This window comes from Larimichthys crocea, chromosome XIV (assembly GCF_000972845.2).
Source record: "Larimichthys crocea isolate SSNF chromosome XIV, L_crocea_2.0, whole genome shotgun sequence".
Taxonomy (NCBI): domain Eukaryota; kingdom Metazoa; phylum Chordata; class Actinopteri; family Sciaenidae; genus Larimichthys; species Larimichthys crocea.
This window is the reverse complement of record NC_040024.1, coordinates 3,133,786-3,156,839: the sequence shown is the minus strand read 5'-3', so window position 1 is coordinate 3,156,839 and position 23,054 is coordinate 3,133,786. Positions and strand designations below refer to the sequence as shown.

At 42.6% G+C, this 23,054-nt stretch overlaps 1 protein-coding gene across 4 annotated transcripts in view; it reads right to left on the bottom strand.

The window, feature by feature from the left end:
• nlgn2a (neuroligin 2a) overlaps positions 1 to 23,054 on the bottom strand; it is a 173,574-nt gene that overhangs the window by 4,774 nt on the left and 145,746 nt on the right. For all 4 annotated transcript variants that reach the window (XM_027287997.1, XM_027287999.1, XM_019269065.2 and 1 more), the window contains 2 exons: positions 3,642 to 3,827; positions 257 to 522 (listed from right to left, as the gene is read on the bottom strand). In XM_027287997.1, the coding sequence (XP_027143798.1) occupies positions 257 to 522; positions 3,642 to 3,827 (452 nt within the window). The remainder of the gene's footprint in view (positions 1 to 256; positions 523 to 3,641; positions 3,828 to 23,054) is intronic.

The following is a 23,054-nucleotide window of genomic DNA, read 5'->3' as shown; positions in this document are numbered from 1 at the left end:
TTTCCATGCACACAATCCTATGTACACCATCAACACTGCAGCTGTTTTCCACTGTGTTACAGGGTGTGAGTTCACACCAGCTGCTGAACGTCACTGCCAGACCCTAACTCTGTGGAAAGGTCACACTCACACCTACTGTTTGTCATGTTCTCCTCTGACTGGTGTGTCATCACTGCTCAAGTCACTCTTACTTGAGTAGAATCAAGTAACAACCATGTTTGCAGTGCCACCTTTGATACTGATGCCAGACTCTCACCTGCTGCATGAGGATCTCAGGATCATCTGGCACCACATCTCCGTCCACCACAGGGCCAAAAGCGATGTGGTAACGAGCTGGCTGGATGTCCTGGTCCACCAGCTCCCTGAAGTTCTTGCGCCTCAGGCAGTCAACCAGGTCGGCTGTCTCCGTGTAGGTGCAGCCCACCTTCCGTGCCAGGATCTTGGTGTATTTGAGCGGCTGGTAGTTGACAGACCAGCTGGAGATGGCAGTTCCACTCTGGGCTATAGCCCTGTGGAAGAGACCTGAAAGAGCAGATGGATGTTTATACATGTATTACTGCACTACAGGATAAATCTGAGCACTTATCATCCTTAATACATGTAAAAGGTTGGCAGTCTCACTAAATGTTGCGTCCCGTAACCAGGGCGGCAGGCGGGATGGAGCTCTGTGAAGGTGTCTGACTTAAGTTCAGAAAGGATGGACAGACACTACTACTTGCAATTCCAATTATCTTGTCCCGTTTAAAAAAAAACGCTCCAATTTTGACCTTTTTTTTCACTTTCAACCATTCTCACTGGAGCAAAGCTGGCAGACACAGGATGGGACTACAGACCCAGAGCATCTCAGAATAAGCTCATCTGAGATGTCCAAAGAGCCATTTTCTTCTGGCTATTTCTTCTCTCTCTCACACACTCTCTCTCTAGCTGTGTTTCTCCCTCCCTCCTCTTCCTCTTTGCCTCCCTCTCTGTCTCCTTAGTTCTGCCTGTCCTGTGCTGTTTGAACCACTCAAGTGGCTCGTTAAGGGGCAGCTTGCCTCACTCGTTTCCTCTCTTTTTTTCCCCCTTTCTCTTCACTCTCCTGGGCTGAAGATTGGTCAGTTAATTATTAAGCAGAGCCGCAGAGCCCCCTTTCCCTGGGAAATCAATTATAGCAAGAAGTAGCTTGGAAACAGCTATACCTACATATCTGCACCAAGAGAGGCAGAAGGAGAGACTGGGAGAGGTGGGAGGTAGGTATTACTTCATTCGTCTTCAAAATCAGTTTCTTTGTCACTCCCTAAGTGCCTCTTGCCTTCCCAGTACATTCCTCCATTTGGCTGCTTCTTTTCTGGCGTGCCATGTCAGAGAATTTTCTGTCCTCTTTCCCTTCCTTGTTTTCCTCCCTCACTTCCTTTTACCTTAAACACCGTTAAAGGGACACCATGAATATTGTTTCCCTCCTCTCTATTCCCCACCCTTCATCACATCAGTATCACTTACAATCCCTCCCTCCATCCTGTCTGCCACTTCCATCCTGCCATCCATCCTGTACGCCTCTGCTGTCGGACTTGATTTGTGACACTGTGTTGTTGACATGATTGGTGTGCCTTAAGGGTGGGGATGACAGACTCCTTACCTGGCATCCCTGGCGGGAGGGAAGAGGGGGGGGAAGCATGACAGACAGGCGGCGTCTAGAGGGCTGATGTTACACCGTTAGATGCTGATGAAGACGAGGACGGTGATGAAGATGGGGTGATGACAAAGCGGAGGGATGAGAAGGGACAGGTGGCGGTGTGAAGGGGGTTGGTAGTCAGGAACAGAAGACATAGGGTTAATACAGGCTTTCCCCAATGAGAGGGTCCCTCTGCTGCTAAAGCGTGCCCCCTGTAACATTTTAGAGAACACTTACTTTTTAAAAGTTAGACGTGAAGATTGATACTGCAATCATGTCAATGTGTTAAATGTAGATCCGGAGCTGGGTGGGCAGTAATTAGCCTAGCTTAGCATAAGAGCCTTTAGACAGCCAGTTACAAATAGTTCATAAATTAACACATGATTGATGATCTGGTTTGTTTAATAAGCACAGGGTGGATGGATCAATTCATAATTAATAGAAATAAAAAGTGTTAAAGCACTTAATTACCCCTAAAAGTAGTGGTATCAGGCCTTTTCCCCCAAAATACTAAAGTATGCGACATAATTTGTATTTGCACTTTATACGAGCCATAACTACTCAACTAAGTACTAAATTGCTCACCTGTCAATAAGGGAAAAAGGTTATGCATGCCTGGGTTGATATGAAGGGCTGACAGACATCAGTGGTAATTACAGAGGTTGTGTTAAATGGCAGCAGTGCACAGATGTTGCACTCAAGCTTTGACGACACACATTTGTTCTCAAGGCACATCTATGCAAGACAGACTGAAGTTAGAGACGTGTCAGACGTCTGCACACACACACACACACACAGAGTGGTGATTGGAACAGATCTGTGGTTGTGTGAACACACTCTCTCTAATCTCTCTTTCTCTTTTTCACCCACCGTTTCTTCCCCGTTTCTGTCCTTTGCAGTTTGTGTGTGTGTGCGAGACGGAAAATTAATAGAGGAGAGAAATATTGAGGGGGGAGTCCTCGAGCGGCGTAGAGAACAGAGGAGTTACGATTGGAGGACGTCAGCTTCAAGAACAGCATGATCAAAGGCAGCGGCCGCGTGACCATTCGGCTGCGGGTCGTCAGCCACACTGATCTCAATTCAGATCAAAGTCGATTGGTCTGTGGACCCCTCTCTTTTGGTGGTGCAATGTTAACACTTAGCCCTCGGGGTGTGTTGCTGGTAATGGGGAGCATGAGGTCAGATGGATGTAGGTTTTTTTTTTTTTTTTTTTTGATGGAGAGAGAGCCTCTCTGCTGTAGAGCAGTGGACTGTTAACAGAGCCAGGGGCGCTCGCCAAGTCAGGTAATGTGGGGTAACGTTTGAGCTCCAGTGTCATTTATCCTCCGTAGACAAGAACGACATAACCTGGATCAAAAGCTGGACTCGCTCATTACCCACACGTCTGCTTAAATTCTTCAGTTCACAGGACAAGCAGTGTTTTCCTTTGAGGGTAGAGGTGTCAAGTGAACACCACAGGAATGAATGATTTCTGTGTTGGATGCTGCTACCACATGGGTATAGCAGGACCTTGCTGCTATGATTACATTTTACATTGGATAAAGAACATGTGCTTTATACTGCACTGAGAATAATACAAATTATGATTTTTTTAATTTTGTTTTTGTTTTTAAATTTGTTTCAAAGGTTGAATCGGACATGCAGAGATGCATCGCCATCTGTTTCCAGCCAATATACAGAACAAACACGCAGAGATGGTGTATAAATATGCATTGTGGATACTTAGGGATTAGTGAGGAATGAGCTAAGCTGAGGGCTGAAACATTATTGGAGCAGGTGGAATTCATTTAAGCAGCCACGACCCATTAGGGAAGAAATTTGTGGTTCATGAGTGATCCAGGCTATTAGCAATTGCAAAAAAAAATCCATGATATTGCAGGAATACTATGATGTGTGGGAGCTCTCTGTCTACGTTAATGCGTCGACTAAAAGAAGTGAATAGATGCTGTGCCAAGATAACAAACAACACAATGCAGTAGTCTTCAATTACCCTCCGAGTGGTGCGAAAGGATGAGGAGGTTGACGCAGGATGCCCCAGCTCCGGAGCCGAAGATGGTGATCCTCTCTGGGTCTCCGCCAAAGTGGCCGATGTTCTCGTTGAGCCAGCGCAGGGCCTGAATCTGGTCTAGCAGGCCGTAGTTCCCCTTAGCGGACTGATCACCGGTACTGAGGAAGCCTGGGTATTTGTAGAAAGAAAGATGGACGTAGGACGAAGGTGGGGACATGAGAGAACAAAGTAATGGAGGATACAGAAGAGGGAGGGATGCAGAGACGAGAGGAGAGAGAGACAAGACAACATTAATATCAGTACCTTTAATATTTAGTACCTGTCTGGCAAATGTTCCCGACTTTGGCCTGTAAATCAGCTTCTGACTGAGAGGCAATTGCATGACTGCAGAGAACAAGTGTGTGTGTTTGTGTGTGTGTGTGTGTGCAACACCATCACTCATCAACAAAGAGTGACAGACGGTAAACAGAGAAAGCAAAGGGAGTGCGAGACGAAATTGCTTTTTCAGCTCCTCTCTTAATGACGTTTACTCTGTCTAATGGCACTGAGCAGGGACTTCTACACAAAGCCACTCGCAGTACAAGCAGCCTGCGCTCCGAGAAATATAGGTGACCCTAATCTGAATCACAACCATAACCCGATTACAAGTGATGACTCACTGTGCTTAGAATTTTAGGATTGTATAATGTCTTTTTCATTTTCTCTCCTGGAACAAAACAGCTGTCCTTCATCAATGTTGTTATGGACGTGACATTTTGTTAGAAAAGAGAGGGAGCCGCGCTTCAACAGCAGAAAAAGCAATGTGTTACTCAGAACATTAACAAAGGCTCTGTTCTATCTAAGTCATGACAGTGAGCCAGTATACCAGGACCCTGACACTGAAGCAGCTAAGAAAACACGTAAACGAACATGAGACGTATGTATGATTGGATCCCAGTCTACATGTACTTACTTGCTTGTGAGTTATATAATGCAGAAGCTTAATTTGCATATGTAATGTGGACTGTTAATACTTTTATTATTTGCTCAATACTTTGTCTGACCTTATTGAGTTTAATATGCCAATTCCCCCATCGTAATTATTGTTGTTTTATGTGTTTACAAGTGACACTAAAAGCTGTTTGCACATTAAATTTCCGCTGTGGAATAATAAAGCACCGAACGTTCCTCAAAGCTTCTCCGTAAGACAATCATTCATTCATCAGAGCATCGTAATAACAGCTCACCCTTTCTGTTGTTAGCTGACATTTGCCTCCCATGATTGCTGCTGAGCATCTTCGATTGTTCCACCGAAGACCTAAATCTTTTCTATTTAAGTACCCATTAACTGGCAGCCTCTCAGATCCTAATGGGACTCCTAATTAGAGCTTTATTAAAGGCAGGTGCACAGTAAAGGTCATCCATTAAGCCTATACAGTAGAGGTTAAACACTCGTATACAGCTAGACGCTACAGGATGTTGTCCACTATGGGCTTCAGATTAGTGTTTAAGATCTTTTATCAAGATTTCCAATTAAACTCACAATAAGGTCATAGGGATTTCTCAATTAACTACACCTTTGCTCAGTGCTAATTACAATGCAAAAGAAGTTTAAGATGTGACTGTCTGTGGTGGGGCTGTGCAATTAATCGAATTTTGATCACGATTTCGATTTTGTTGTCAAACGATCTCAAAAATCATATAATCGAGTTCTGAGAGACGCGCAAGCGCAAGACATTCCATTTCACGCGGCCCCGCTGACTAACAGGATAGCCCATACTCCCTCACGCAGCTGAAGACTGAGGAGGTGTGTCGTTTGGTGTTCAAAAACAGTGAGTGAGATTGAAAGCGAATGAGAAGAATCCGACGAGAAGCAGCAGCACATAATGTGCAAGATTTGCTACAAGGTAATAGCTGCTCCTCCTGGTAACACCACAAATTTATTCAACCATCTCAAACAAAAGCACAAAGTCACTCATGACGAATTAATAAAGAAACAAAAAGACAAAGCCAGTGCCACAACCAGCAAGACGTCAACGCAAACTCAGTCATCGATCACAGACACATTGTTTAATGCGACTCCTTATCCGACAAGTTCGGAGAGGCACAAGACATTAGGCTACGTTTACACATAGCCGGGTATGTTGAGAAACAAATATTTCCCTCCCTCCGTTTTCCAAAATAACATTGTGCACATAGCATCGTTTTCAAAAAAGTTTTCGTTTACATCAACCCGCATAAATACGCCATCGAGCGCCATCATAACTACCCCAAGCCTATGGGTGGCTTGCTTCCATGATCATCGTCATAGCAAAAGGTAAACACTGGTCGCACTTTTGGCGCATCAGCTGCCTAAAACTCGATTCGTTTTCAGAGGCGAATTCACCGTTTGCGTGTAAAAGATCGGTACAAACGAAGGGAAATGTCTCCGTTTTTTAAATTACCCGTGTAAACGGGGCCTAACAGCTGCCATTGAATATTTCTTAGCTAAAGATATGCAACCCATTAATACAGTCGAGGGTGAGGGTTTCAAGAAGATGCTTATTGCTTATTATTATATTTATTTTGTTCTATAAATATAGAGAATTTGCAGAGCAGCTGGATCCATAGTTTATTTTGGATACATTTATGTTTTTATATGCCTTATTTAATGTTCCATAAAGTATATTTATTTTATTGATTTAATGCTTTATACATTGCAAAACAGCTGTAAAGTTCATATTTGTAGCCAAAATTTATTTTCAATTTGAATATTTTGCATAAAGATTCAATAACAAAGTGTTTTTTGAGAGAGAGAGAAATGCTGAATAAATGCATTGTGAAACTCAAAATTAATCGTTTGAATAATTGTGATTTCAATATTGACCAAAATAATCGTGATATTTCCATAATCGAGCAGCCCTAGTCTGTGGGGTTGGGGGACATGGAGTGTTCAGTCCAGTAACTTCGTATTTGTAATTTCAGTAGATGAGAGTGAGTCTGTGGATGTGTGTGTGTGTGTGTGTGTGTGTGTTGTGGTCTACAATGGATGCAGAATTTATAACATGTAAGTCAGAATGTAAATAAGCAACATATTACATGTAATAAACAACAGCAGCAGCATTTTAACTACAAAAGGAAAATGATTTAAATCATATACAAAATATGACCACCTTATTCGCAATTCGCAAAACACTTTTGGATGTGGATAACAACACAGCAGACAATCTGCACTCTCTGAATATTATCGAAATATCATAGAGTGCATCTGCTTTAAAACTGCAGTGCACAATAATAAAATACACGCAGGCGGATGTGTACGATTGTGGAATGAATATGAAGACGTGGCTGAATTGACATGAATTATTGACCATGATGCAGTTCCAGTTAGTGGTTCATATACAGTGCTTACTGGACACAAGGACGGCATAAAAATGGACACACATACAGAGACACCGACACACTGAAACTGGTTGATCAAACTCGAAAACGTCCTCACATTAAAAACACTGCAGGAGGAAGAGGAGCCTCACCATCTGAACGTGGCCCAAAAAAATGTGAATGTCATGCTGGGCATATGATCAAATCCCTGTTTTGCAAATACACATACTTATACTCATGCGGTTCACAACGTCAACCTGATCATTTGTTACTTCACCCTGCAAGTACGACCAAAATCAATTGATATTTATTTGATCTGCTCTTTAAACACCACACACAAGTAAGCTGCATGTTTGGATGCATTAATTAAAGCCAAACACAAACAAGAGGCAAATAAGCTGCCTAATACCCTACCGTAATCACCATGATATATTAAACATAACCAATTATGCTTATGAGGTCATTAATTGAGCTAATTAATGCAATACATAACAATACTTCAATGTCAGCATAGGTTCCGTGCACAAAATATGGGATCAGTGTTCGTATAAAGTCCAGTTATAGTAACAGTTTTTTTTTATCATTATCGTGCAAATGTGTGAAGCAACATCATCTACTGCTGTTTCAGTTACTATTCTTTAAAAAGAAAGAAAGAAAGAAAGAAAGAAAGAAGAAGTGGTGGGATATCAAAATAGCAAAGCGACTGAGCACGGAGCCAGCAGACAGCCCTAAGATCCAAACGTTATCGAGTTACAGCCAAAGCCGTTGTCTCTCCCGCACCTTCACGCTGCGTCCATCTGACTGTGAGTCAGTGTACAACAGCGGGCCACTTCACCCATCCTCCCCTTCCCTCTATAATCTGATAAAAGGCTTGAAAAAAACAAAACACAGAGGAGCTGGTTAAAACGCCGCAATGCAAGATGAAAGCGCGGCTCGGCATGAATAGCCTTTAAAATGGCTGTGGTGAGGAATGGTGGTTAGAGGGGGTGAGAGACAGAGGGAGAGAGAGGGAGAGAGCAAAGGAAAAGGAGAGAGGGATAGTGGGTGTTCTGTGAGTCCCGGATAGAGGCACAGTGTTTCATCCTGCCTCCAAGACACCAGGGGTTGGCTCACACGTACACACACATTACAGATATCCATGCACACACACAGGGACGCTGATCAAAGGGTGACACTACAGAGTCAGAAGACTGCCTCCTTTTCTCTCTTCCACACACAAACAGACACACATGGCTTGTACACATGTGAGCGCACAAAGACAGGAATGATGCAAACACATTCTCTGTCCGCATCGCACACGTAAAAACACTGCAAACACACACACACACACACACACAAAGCCCATTTGCAATCATTCAAACATGCTAGCGCCCACACACACTCACGTCCACTTCCAGCGTGTATTTTTGAGCCACCACACAAACTCTGTTTATCCTGCAGTCACAATGAAGCAGCCATGGGGCTTTTATGTGCCATCAGAGGGCCGTGGGATTGTGCTTATAGAACCAAGCGCAGGTTTGCTGTGTGTATGCAGTGCGCAGCCGTACATGTGATTATGATTTGAGTGTGAACGGTGTGGCTGCAGGGTGACAAACAGTGCTTCTAACGCACTGTGTCCCATGTGAATGCATTGTTAGAGGTTGACATGGGTGCCAGAGCTCTGTGTGTGTGTGTTCTTGGCAGCATAGTAATTATTGTCGATCAGAGGAGTGTGTGCATCCAGAGAAAATGAACAGATGTGGGTGGCTGGAAGCATTTGAATAATGTATAGGGCACACAGATTTTCAACACACACACACACACACACCTCAGACAGTTCTTTCGAAGGGGATGAAAGCCACCTGCTTGTTAGATAGGCTGCACGTTTCCAAGCGGTGTCTAAGTCTATTATTACAATTACAGCAGCGTACCTCACTGTTTGCGCCGCCGCTGCCAAAGCTGGACCGCGCTATCATCCCACCGCCACGCTAAACGCTTTGCCATTTCCAGAGAGTCACGCTGAATGACGCAAGGGAGGAAAATGGGGAAACATTCCCCCATTTTTTTTTTTTCCTCACAGAGCTTAAAAAGAGGCTTTTTCCCACAAACACCACTCTGGCTTAGACACAGCGATTGGCCTTGGGTGATTTGCTCCGCTCTTCTCCTTCTTTCTTATTGTGCTCTTTCTGTCTCTAAAGTTGTTATTACTATTGCCTGGCTGTGACAACCAAATTATCTGTGAAATTATGCTGATTTTATGCCCTCAAATTGGGCAGGACCCCTCTTAATGTGTGTGTGTGTGTGTGTATGTGTGGATATGTCTAATGTAAACCCTTTCGTGAGCAGAAAAACTATGGCATTCTAAGATGTGAACAATCAGCTGAAGGGAAGGGAGACCTGCTTGGTGTCAGTAGCAGTCAGCACCTATTTCCCATTTTACTAGAATTCTTGTTCTTTTTCCTCTCACCTATCCTCCACATCTTCTTTTCATCTACTTCTTTCTGCGACAGTCACCATTGACTTTGTGTTTAACAGAGAAAACTACAGCAGTGTGTTGATGATGCTGTGGTGACACTGCATCCTCACAGTTTAAAGGTATAGTCCTTAAAAAAAAAAAAATCAAACCTTTATTTTGATACTGTTTATGGTAAGCGGTTTTGTTCCATTCCATCCATTCATTTTTTAAAGGATTCTGATATTTGCTGCTAGGCAGTATTGCAGTGGTTAGCACTGTTGCCTCACAGAAAGAAGGTTCGAATCTTGGCTGGAGCCTTTCTGGGTGGAGTTTGCGGTCCAGAGGCATGCACTCATAGGATAACTGGTGACTCTTAATTTGCCCTCGAGTGGATAAGCGGTTACAGATTATGTAATATAACATATAATTATGTATGTATGTATTTGCTGCTATATATAGCACTTTTTATTGCTGGTGGTCCACCATTGCCCCAACAGATTCAAATGATTTACCAATGAACAAGTGATTCCCAGGAAATATTGCACGCATGTAATCCAGCGGTTGTAATTTTATCTCACTGATAATAGCGTCACTGTTTATACTCTCCTAAAGCTTTATAAGTGCTGCAAATGCTTACCCATTTTCTACTGCCACTGTTTCACATTAAAAGCATTCCACTGGAGAAAAACACAGGGTGGCTTTTACTCTGAAGCAGTCACAGGAAATGTTTGTCACTGCGTTCATTTCAGACAAAGTAGCCGCTCAACAAGTGTTTCCAGTAAAATGAACGCATGGTTGCTGTTACCAGCAGAGACCACGTGTCGCCAAATCAACCAGGAATACAACTTCAATGAAACTGCTTTGGTATGTTCAATGTGAAATGATAACATTCTTCATATTTTTGCACCATTTCCCTCTCTCTCTCTTTTACTGGTTTTCCTTTTCATGGATGCTCCTTCATTCGCTCTTCATTCTTTAATCTCCCTGGTCCCCTGTGGTTCATTGCTTCCCTCTTTCAGGGATTGGTCTGGGGGCTGAGGCTGCTAGCTTCTGAAGTCCTGTCCTGCATGTGTGTGTGTGTGCGTGTGTGTGTGTGTGTGTGTGTGTGTATGTTTGGAGGTTGGTGTGTGCACTGTCAGTAGACTCTCTTTCAAGCCTCGTCACTCTCTCGCTGCCCCCTTTAATAAAGTTGTAGGGACGATTGTGTGTGCGTGAGTGCGCGCGCGTGTGTGTGTGTGTGTGCGTGTATTCGCATCAATGTGTTTTGATGCTGTCTCAAACTGTGTGTTGTCAGACTGTATGCGCTGTGTTTGTGTGGCACATCAACACAGACATGCCACAACAGCAAGAGAGAGAAAATATGTGTGTGTGTGCGAAACCAGGCCAGCTCCCAGCAGAGTACGACTGTGTGCACACAAGTGTTTCTCAAAGCCCCGATCTGCACATGCATGTGTGTGTGTGTGTGTGTGTGTAGCATGGAGGAGTGTGATTGTTCTTGACTATGTCACGGGCCTGTCCAAGTGTGTCAGAGGGATGCAGAACACACACACACACACACACACACACACACACACACACACACACACACATGACAGAAAGGAATAAAGATGAGAGCGGCTGACCGACACAGAATGAGTCACAAAGGGACAAACACCGAGAGGAAGTGAGATGATACATTGTCAGGTGTGTGTGTGTGTGTGTGTGTGTGTGTGTGTGTGTCCACAGGGACAAGAAGAGCCAGTATCTATTTCACTTTCCTTCTTTAACTAGAGTCTTTATAGAGTGGCTGTGTGTGTCTATCGATCAGGTTTTGTTGCCCTGTGAACGCTTTTACAACTCCGAGGAACAATAGCTCACCGACCTGATCACACACTCCCATCATGAGCCTTTTCATGTGTGTGTGTGTGTGCTCAGAATTGCAAAACCTTTACCTTCCCTCACTCCTTTTTTGCATTTCCCTCATTTCTTCTCATCTCAGCCTTCGTTTGTTCCTGCCTCTCTTCCCTTTACTCCTGTTTATCCATCAGTTGGCTCCCTTGGGTGTTCCTCTCCCCGGGGGCTTCTATCCAGTCAGAGGGTAATGGCGGGTGAAATAGGGGTGCCATGGGCCAGATCAGACACGATGTATGGCATAACGCGTGTTGGTGTGTGGATAGCACAAGCACGAAGAACAAGTGATTGTTTTAAGTCACTGCTGTGTTTTAAATCAACTAAAAAGACGTGAGCCCCTCCTGTGGGTCATTACTGCTGTATGTGTGTGTTTAGTCTTACCTGTGAGAATCATGGTGTCATAAGTGAAAGATTTTTAGTCCACAAGCCAGAGGTTGTTACCGGGTACCGTGACACTGCATTAAATGTCATTAAAAAAGTTAAAAATGCAATTAATTGTGAAATGTAGGTCATGGTTTTGCCTTTGTAATCTGCAAATTATTCACAGATCTGCATTATTTATTTGCCTTATTTTCCATTTCCCTTAGCTGTGACTGCCTACACTAGCAGCCAGCTGTGACCCTATTTGACCATGGGTACAATTTGGGTTGCAGTTTCAACTGCTGTGGACAACGGGTCAGGTCAGCTTTGCAGGTGGCTGGATGTTCGTTCAGGACTCTGAGTACATCATATTTTGTCTCTGTATTTTGAATGATTATATAAAACTGTGGGTATCAGAAGGCAAAATAATGAAAACATGTTCAAGAGCTGAAGATTCTCAATTTGTTATTATTATTAAGTCATTATCATAAGTGATGAGGTGACAAAGTTTTCTTCTAAAATGTGTTTCACGGTTCTGTTTGTGGTTTGATGTGGACGGGTCTCAGTTGGTAAAAGTTGATGTCACATATTTCCATTTATTAATCACGATTCAGCTAAATTTAAATCAGAATCTGATGGCAGTCATGCTTATGTTACCAAGACTGACTCTAAACAACACCCACACAGTCCTGTTAAAGCAGATCAGATTTGTTTTTAAGTGTTAAAGTTTGAAGAATGCAAAACTTCCAAATGTTCACTTCTTGCACATTTCTGTCAAACCAAGTTTTCAGGTGCACTTTACCATAATAAATAAAGAATGGTCAAAATGGAAAGGCTAAACCGGTCAAGCTCCAAAGACACTGGATGCTACATTTACCATAATTTAACCCAACAGCATTTCGTTGAACCCTCTTTGGGATGCCCACAGATTACAAACTGCATGACCCCACTTTGCAAAGCAAGTTTTCAATTAAAAAATGGTAATATCCGTGCCAGGGTGGAAAATTAACTTTTTAGAATGTGAACATCTACCAGCAACTGACAGATACACGTCCAAAGTCACTTTGTGTCTGAAATAGACCAGCCACTTTCATACTTTACCAACATTTGGCAGGTGGCTGGTGCTCATTTTCCACCTCTCTGAGCCCAAACTGAAAATCCTACTTGGTGGAGTATCCAACACTCAAAAGGTGCCAAAAATCAGCCCCAGAAAAGCAATATCATGGTCCAACCCTACAATAAACTATTTATACAATGCTCCTGAGCAAGGATGAAGGGATGGAGAAAAAAAAAAGGAGACAGAGGTGGAGGAAGGGGGCCAGAGGAAAGAAAACAAGAGCTAATGAATCCCCAAATTGTCGTCTGTGCCTGCTTCAACAGTAGCAGCTGTGCGACGGTCAGGATTTACCCAGCAAAACAAACAAACAGCAAAAATAAATGAATAAATGCTCATTGTGCGTCTGCAGGGGTGTGTTTGTGTTTGTCTGCATACGGGTCTCTCATTTGTTGGGGTGCGGGCGTCTGTGAACGTATGCATGTTGCCTTCCGTGGCTGCTGGTGGAATGAATGGCGGTTGTGTCTGTGCATCTCTGGAGCTAAAAGTAGACCTCTGCTATTCCACTACGCGCTGGCAAAACGCTGCAATACTTCAAACAGAGCCCATGCTGGGTTGGCCTAGATACTGTAACTCCTTCTCATGCTCTCAAGCTCTCGGTTTGCATGGCACTGAATATAGGCAGCGTGGTGCAGTTTAGCTGAGCATGGATTTTGTTCAGCTGGCACGACTCATGCTTTTTGGCATCATTTAATTAATGATTTTAGTTTATTTATTTTTTTAGTTTGTAATTTTTCAGTTTGGAAGTTGACAATTAAGTTCTATTTTGGTTAACCATCCTCCATCTTCTATGGTCCTCTTATAAATCTATATTCTTCAAGTTTTTCTGTAATGACATCTCTGGCTAAACTGGGCTTTTAAGCCAACATTGTGTTTCTACACTATATAACTTTGTGCTCCGGGTACGATCTCCCACAAGAAAGCAAACTATTTTACTGATTTTGGTGAAACTGGATCATATTTTATGAAGAATTCACTTTCTGGTTTCCCTCTGATGTCCTGCATCAGCTCTCTGTGATTTACAGAGTTTCCTGGTCGACAGTAAAGTAAACTGCTGTGAACTATAGCTGCTCACTCAGTTACCTGAAGAGGAGATTTTCAGGCCTGGGGCATCAGAACTAGTGCTCATTCCAGGTGACTGCAACATAAAATCTCAAACTGGTGAAAGCTTTGCAAAATAAAAGTACGGTAGAAAGATGGGCTTCCTGCTGTTGGACTAGTCACTAATATTAGCACTTGCTTGATGTTTGGAAAGTTGTCAACTCGCTAGTTTTTGATCATAAGTTATATAATCATGTACAGCTGTCTATATTTACCACACTTTGAAATTGTGGGCGCTAAATAGCAAAAATATCCAATCTTAGATGATGTTGCTTTAAGTGAACAGAAAGCCTCAGACAAGAGTAGTTTCATATCAAAACATAATGATGTGTTTGAATTCATCACTCAGCTGCTAACCTCCCTCTCAACTTACAGGGTCGGCCTCACGCTTGGGGGGGTTTCGCTGAGATGCTGCTCTCTGCTGCATGACTGATACCAACCTCAACACTGCTAACTCACCACCTCAGTACACACATCGTCGACACACACATACACACACACTCAGCTGTACACGCATATCTGCGCGGTGATCCTGTCCATCAAAAGTAAAACAACAGAGCAGACATTCATGGAGACGTCAGAGACAGTGTTTTCTCCTTCCATGGCAGTGTAATTAAAATATGCAAATGATATGATGAAATGCATTTCACTCTGACGGTGACAATGTCAGTTATGTTTTCAGTATTGGAAGATTGTTGTCAGATAAGGCACATCAAAAGTGTGGATGTGAAAGGCCTGTGTGTGTGACAAAGAGAATTCTGAGCAACAAACTAATCTGACACTCCAGTGTGTGTGGAGGACACATGATGAAACCATGTGCTTCAAATGTAGGAGAATTAGATTTAAAAATAAATAAATAGTATTAAATAGTAATAAAAAGTATTTCAGAACAAATTGGATTATCTGAAAAACACACACTCACAGAGCTAAACACAGGGCAGCTTCTCTGAGCTCATCAAAAGTTGATATTACATATTTTTGTAGGGCAGCAAAGTTTTCCACCTACCAGCGTCCATTTTATGTTTTTAATAATTCTAACACTGACTCAGGAACGTGGTCTTCACATCGTGGCTGTTTCAATAAGTAATTAATAACAATAAGAACAAAATGTATGCTATTTATGAATTATGAACTATATTCTCCACACTCAAGCCACAACTTCTCTCCCACCTCTTACGGTGATGTCTATAAATAACATCAGTGGTGGAAGCAGTCAGATCCTTTACTAAGTCTCACAACCAAAATCTTACTTCAATAAATATAAATGATCATTATGTCAAAAGTGTTTGATTGAATATTACTGATGCATTAAGGAGTGTGTGAATGCTGTATCTGGTTGTATCTATATATAGAGTAGTCTAAGCTATATTAATACTTCATATTAAATGATTACATTTTTCGTGTGAAACATATTGTGAAAAGTAACTAGCAAATAAAGAATAAATAAATAAATGTACAAAGACATTGATTCCAGCACTAAAACCTGAAAGCATACCTGGAATATGAAAGGCTCCATCACAGTGACAGGATGACACATGGTTGGTGACAGAGTGGCGGAGTAGCCAAAGGCTACTGGGCTATCATCTTTTTCAGAACGCAATAAAAGACAAACAAATAACCGCGCTGGCGGCTGTTTCAGAGGTAGTGTTTGCTCTCTTCACATCATCACATGCAAATGGAGAACACCGCTCCCGCGTGCGAAGCCGGATAACAGATAAGGCTGGTCAACCTTCTGATTTGTGCCCGGGACTTTGTCGTATCAGTCAGTGTTCTGAATGCACGGAGGTAATGCCCTGAATGAAATCGCTCTGAAGGAGAGGACGAAGGCTATGCTCGTCTGCAAAATGATCCACTCACAGGACAAATATCTCTTGTGGGGTAAATCCGTAACATTTTCTGCTTCAAACAGCAGAGGCCCCCGATTCATCAGCAGTCTGTATAAGAAGAACTAAAGTCACTAAGACAGAACAAACAGAGACTTTGCTGTGAGAGCAGGCAGTATTGCGTGCCACTTTAAAAATGTATGTCCTGCATAATGCAGCATCTGCCAAGTCCTCAAACAGCATTTTGTACAAATTATAATCAGCCTCAGTGTTACCATTTACACGATTTAACTGCTGACCTGCAACCTTTTCACAACTCTAACTGAGATAAATGTTCAATCATGCTTAAATGTATTTTTTTATGAATTTGATAGCACCCAGTAAAGCAGTTATGAGCCAAATATTCTATAATAAAAATAAGTAATAAATGGCCATTAGTATTAACAGTTCTCCATTTTGACCATCAGCTGTGGTGTGTGAGCAGGCCAGTCTTGCATACATTATCATACAATTTCATGTATTAGCGCACAGTGATAAGACATACTGCACTTCATGCACTAAATTATGTCCCCTGTGTCTATATTATTCCTGTATGAGAAAGCCACACATATGATAACAGTCCAGTTATCAGCAGAGCTGGGGTAGTGGCCAGGGGCCCGACGGAAACTAAACTCATCAGCAGAATATTCAAGGAAAAACTAATAAAAGCGTCTTCGTGTCCTTTCTGCCGACAGACTACAACGAAAGAACTGAACGATCCGCAGGGTGAACAGGCACAAAGAGAAAACACCTGTCAGCCAGCAGTACGTAGTGTACCTTGATAGGCAGTGTGTATCTATTCCTGCAATTTTCCTCCACTCTCTCTCTCTGTTATCTAGCAGATCTGTCCGTCGCTGCCTCCCCTCTCTCCAATTCAGCCAGCTGTGCCTGGACAAGCCTGTGTATTAATGGAACTTGGTGTGTATGTGTGTGTGTGTGTGTGTGTGTCAGTACTGGTTACAGTAGAGTGGTATTTCAGAGACTGTCCCTGAGCCTCTGACATCACAACTCTAGTAACAAGGCTGTAGAGTAGATGTAATCTCCTCTCCTCTTTGTTCATCTCACTGTCCATCGCTCCTTTCTCTCTCTGAGCACGGCTCGACTGTAAGGCCGCATATATACAGTATGTGTCTGACTGAGCTGTCACCCTATAAGCTCAGAAGAAGATCCAAATTGTGACGCAGAAAAATAAATTATACATGCTTTCACAAAAAATAAATGTAAAAATAACAGTTTAAAATGGGAAGAGCCTTCAGATTTGTATGTGTTTCCTGTTAAGAGAGGCAAACGGAAGGGAATTGCAGATATTGACGTTTATTGTAGCTAACAGCAAGTGTGTGTTACACTCACACCGCTAGGTAACACTATGATGTAGTGTTAGCGTTTACCTTCCAGTGAACATGGTCGGACCTGAGACCAAACACAACAGGGAATACAGCAGCCTACCAAGGTGGTTTTCTTGCCGGGTTTGGCTCCTGGCATCATTATTGACTGATCTAACAATAGTTAGTGGCTCGCTACTTAGCAATCTTTCCATCATGAAAGTCTGTAAATTACTTCGGTAGTGTAACGTTTTTCCCCATTCGGTCCCGGAGACTGCTCTTGAACCCAGTCCAGTCCGGCAACAGTTCTGTTGCCAGAACTGGGCTCAGAGAGTTGAAGCTGAGCAGTCGGAGGACATCAGAGGGAAAAGCAGCAAATATAAATATGAATAAAATATGATCCAGTTTCACCAACATCAGCTTTGTCACTGTTGGGTGACACACTGGTGGTATATAACACAAAAGTACAATAATGCATGGAGTAATTTGTGAGAGCACATTTTCCTCTCTGTTTCTTTTGTAAATGGTTTGTGACAGTCTGTATTGTTACTATTACAACACCGACTCAAGTTCTCTTCTAAACTCCACGCTCGCTTGCTCGCCTCGAATTGCCTCTTGACTGACAGATAAAGCATTCTGAGATGAATTGAATATAATATCTGCTTTTCAAATAGACAGCGCTTGTATTAATTTTCAAGAACAAGGAAAAAGTCAGCGTGGAAAGAAATACAAATAACATCAATTTCAAAGCTGAACGTTTTTTTTTCTCAGATAAGTTCACTTTCACAATACGAAAAATAAAAATACAACAGTTCAAATACAAAATGAGATCATTAAACCAACACCTGCTGCTCAAGGTTTCAATACTTAAGGTGTGTGAATAGTATCAGGCATACGCAGTGTGTCAGTATATGGGAAAATCTTCTTTGGTTAGACCATCTCATATGGGACCTTCAGTTCTGATTGTGGCTACAGCACCAAACTCACAGGACAGCGCTATCAGGGCTTGATTTTATCTCTGGAAGATGCTTCCCTCATGTTTATGCTTCTCAGTCTCCCGTAATCTCATTGGATATGCTTGAAAGGTCAGCAGTTATTATATACTTTGAACTCTGAGTACAGTGCACACTACGTATACAACCTGAGTGGTGGGTAGACCTAATGTGTGTACTGTAAAACAATGGCTCAAGTGTCTGCAACAGAGTGAAGAAATGTCAGACATAAGAAGTAGAGTCAAAGAAGCGTGTAGTTAAAATACTGTAGAGAAACAGAATGAGATGGAGAGAGAGAGAGAGAAGTCAAAGCAGTCAAAGTTAATGTATGTGTGTGTGAATCTACAGACAGACTGATATGAAAGATGTCCAAGGCCTCGATGAATAATTCATATAACAACATAAATAGATGCGAGGCAACCTGGAAACCCTTCACTGTGTAACAGTTTCTTTACAACACATTTTATGGTTCCGTACACCAGAAATGTCCATTATTCAGATGATTTTAAATCACCAAAAAACATTCATCAAAAACCAAGCTATGAAGCCTTTAAGTTTAGCAGAGCATAAAAGAATCAAATTAACAGAAATGCACTTACAGATTCCACTCTGCTGCACTCGAGGTTTTGACAATTATTTACACTTCGGCACAGAGCAGGGGGATTAAATCTTCTGACCCATCCAAAGTCACAGTTTGGCCGATCAATTTGCTTTTTTTTGTGCCTAGTGGAAGTTTTGCCAGCAAAGATTGGCAGCGACATCGCTTCTGCTGGACCGCCACATGAATGAAGATTGTAAATAAGCATCATCTTCTCTGCTGGCAGAGAAAACGCTCCACTTTGAATGTACACTGACATCCAGCCAAACCTGCGATTTCTCTCAGCACGGATGCTTCCTGCATCCGGGTCGGGCCAAGTTTTGTTTGAAACACAGCAGGAGCCAATTCTCAGCGGATAAACGAGAAAAAGAAGCTCACAATTCTGTTTTCTTCTTCTACTCTCTACCCCGCAACCTTTTGCTTTCTTCTTCTTAACCCCCCACCTGACAGCCGCGACCAAAACCATCAGTCTTTTAGGTGAGCCGCAGTCTATCACCCTCCCACAGCATGGGACTATTAGACTTATCTTAGCCAGAGTTGCTCCTAATTTGGCAGCCTCAGAGCAGTGGGTGTAGTGTGTTGAAAGTTATCAGAGTGAGGCCAGCTCCCTATTTGGCAGGCAGAGGGGCAGTGCCACCAATGTCTGTCTGCCAGGTTGATTAATAAGTAGTGGCAGAGCGGCTACGCTAACAGACTGGCCTGCCTGTGCGCTTCCATAGCTCTGCTAAATTAATGCCACACACAAACACACACACACAAACACACACAAACACACACACACACACACACACACACACACACACAAACACACACACACACGAGACGTGTTTACTCACACAACTACACACTCTGGTACTCCTCTCGCATGCACATGTGTACTGACACGCATGCACACACACGCTCGAAATCACAAGCAGTAATGCAGCACAACACAGGTTTGCTGATAACACGGAACAGACATACTGAATTGTAAATTAGCATAAACATGAGGGAACACACACACACACACACACACACACACATATTACAGCCCCCCACCTTATACACCCAAACATTCACACAGACACACACACAGGCATGCACACAATAAAACTGCCTCTTCCCCATCATCTGTTTCAGCAGCGACGTGTTTGATTGACAGCTCATCAGAGCAGCGTTATCGCATTATTGTGAACGCACCATTTCTCTAACGCAGAGGAGGCAGCCGGGCATAACGGAGTACTTCCTGCTTCTGTTGCCACTAGTTACCGCCAACATGGCACAGGAGGGGCCAAGCAAGCACACATGGAGCGTAACATACAACAGCAGCAGACGCGGCACAGAAGGATATGAGAGAAATTAAGCTTCCGAGAAGACTTAGTTTGGGTTTCATTTGCTCTTGTTTCCGTCCCCTGTGACGACATTTGTTTGTCTGCTCATTTGTCTGTCGGTTTATCCATTCATCTGTCACATGCGACAGCTGAGACGGTGATGAATGAATGAAACTTGAAGGGGAAAATGATGAGATTCATCTCTGCATTCCAGCATTAAAAAAAAAAACATGACTGAGATATTTGACATATTGGTAAATGACTGGCGGCTGCAGTGCATTAATTTTCAAGACATCCTCACTGTGGCCTTGTTCGTTTTCCTTTTGGGTTTCACTCATGCTGTCATCACAGCCCTATCTATATACAAATGATGTAATGTTTTATAATATAACTGATTTAAGGGAGCATTCAGACAGGATCAGTCGCTGCGGTGATTCATCACAGGGTTATCTGGCTGTGTGTGTGGGGTCAGAAGAAGGCTGCAGGTAGTGTGTCCATATGTGTTGAACCTAAATGCTGTGGAACAATCGAAAATAACTCTTTATTTTCGCTATTAACCGGCTCTGGAGATGCCGCCGCTCTCTCACTCTCATTCACTGTCTAGGTTTCTCAGTCTCAGACCAAAGGAAACTTAAAGGTCACTATTTTGCAGTGTAAATTGCAAGTCAGACGCAGATTTAGAGGCTGCGTACATGAAATAAACTAAACCAAAACAGGTATAGTAGAGTATCAAAGTTTAGTCCATGAATCCACCTGGATAGTCTCAGTTTCAGAGACATTTCAGGCTGACTGTGGAGGTTTGACCAGTCTGATCATCTGATAGATCACAACTAGTTTGTAAGCCAATCCTGGTCCCATATGACATAATGGAAACTTGAGGCATCCAGTGCACATACTGTACGAGAATGGACTTTTCAGTGAAGAGTCACCTTCACAAATATCCACCTGGATATTTCTTATATGTTAAACATCTGTAGAGCACAAAACACATGTTATAGCTATTTTTTTACTGTATATTTACATATTTTAGAGAGGAAATGTTAGAAAATAAGGCGGGCATTGTTAAATACTTTTGTCAAATCCACTAAAAAGACAATTTAGTAACGTGAACTCAGCCCATTTTGGTGGACTTGTGAGAGTGGCTCACCAATTAAGACATTTTTGATGGAAAATTAATTTTCATCATTGCACTGAATTAATTATTGTTATTAGATTAAACCAAATTAAAGTTGCTCTGCCTGATCATTGCTGCCTGACATTTCAAGGACTGTAGATGCCTTCTAATGTTCCTTTCTCTTTCTACTCTGTAACCCTCAGCTGCTGCTACTGGTGCAGCAGCTGAGGGTCTTTTTTCTCCACTTCCACTGTAGGCGTGTGTATTTGTCTCTGTGTGTGTATGTATATGTATATATTAATGGTAGTATTACCATAAGCCACAGGTGTAACCAGTGGTAGGTCTCTATCAATGTGTTTGCTTGGGGACTAAGAGGGATCAAAATACGGGCAGGTGGTCTCACGCGCAGTGGGATGCACAGATACTCACTTATTCATGGACACAGCATGAGACAGTGTGGAGGAGTACACACACATGCCCACAAACACACACATAACTGCAAGTTATGTACAGCCTCGCTGACATTAACGCCCACCGGCTACATGGAGCACTTCTTTTCCTTTGGTGTGTGTGCGTGTGTGTGTGTGTGAGTGTTCCACTCAGGTGGGGCCCGTCAGAAGACTGTAACTCTTGACACACACACACACACACACACACACACACAAAAAAAGAGAAATGACTTTGCCGAGCTGTTTTCTCTGTTCTTCCCTTGGTAAAATATAAGTGCCCCTCTTATTGACCTTGTCTGTGTGTCGGGGGGGAAGGTTGTTTGACATTGGCTACCCACGATTCCTCGCTGCGACAGAAGAGCCACATCAACTCATCGTCGGCTGTTGTCAAGCACACTGTTGCCTGGCAACTGGCCAAAGGTAGCACATCGGTGGAGATGGCAAGAGGGACGAAGTCCTGTCTGTCTGTCTGTCTCACTATTTGTCTTTTCTTCCTCTCTCATTCCTGTTCTGTTTTCAGTTTCCTCCTCAACCTGCTGTCTTCAAACACTGTCATTGCAGTCCGATGCTCGGCCTCCATCTGTTTTCCTCACATTGCTTCAAAAAATATTGCTTGTGGGCTTTCACAGTCACTCAGAAAAAAAAAGTGTCAGTACAGTGCCTTCAAGTTATTTTTTAGAAATATGAGATAATGATAACTGTAGACTAAGCAGTAACCTCTGTTTCTCAAACAGCCACTTGAGGCTGGCTACAGAAGGAGACAATCTCCATAAGCCCCTGATAAAATGTCCAACTTCACAGAAGAAAAAAACATGTTTACAGCCTGGTACAGGAAATGTTTTGGTCTCTTTTTTAGTCTGTTTTTTTCTGTTCATAACTGTCCTGAAGCTAGTTTTCTATAGAACTCACCTGTTCAAACTATATTAAGGCTTAAAGTTATGCATAATTATAAGGGTACCATCACAGATGGCTTATTTGAACAACCAGGTTTCATTCAGACCACCTCAGCCCCACCCATGTGCCGCATCTTTGCTCGTTTTTGGATTATCTGGAAGACGGCAGAGGGAAAACTGTCAACATGGTGACAGGAACTACATCCATGTTTCATCCAGTCTATGGTGTAGAGCTGTCAGAGAGCGACTCACACCAGTCAACTGAAATTGAAATACTTAAACTTAAAACATCTTATATATCTAAGAAACCACGAAAATACCAGAGAAGAGCAATACAGCTTACCCTACTTTTATGAGAGACTATTATTATCTTTCATGTACAGTAAATGTAAACTAAATCTAAAAACGGAAGCACAGGAACACATCCCTGTCCTGCTATAACTTCTGACTTTGCTGCTGTATTTGTTTACTGCTGTCTTATTATCCTTCCTCTCTCCCTCCTTTTGTTATACAAAATTTTGTTTCTCCCCTTCCTGTTCAAACACAAACACAATCCTCTCCAGCCTGTTTCATGCTCTACTTCCTCTCTCCTTCCACAACCCTGAAACTCTTGTGAC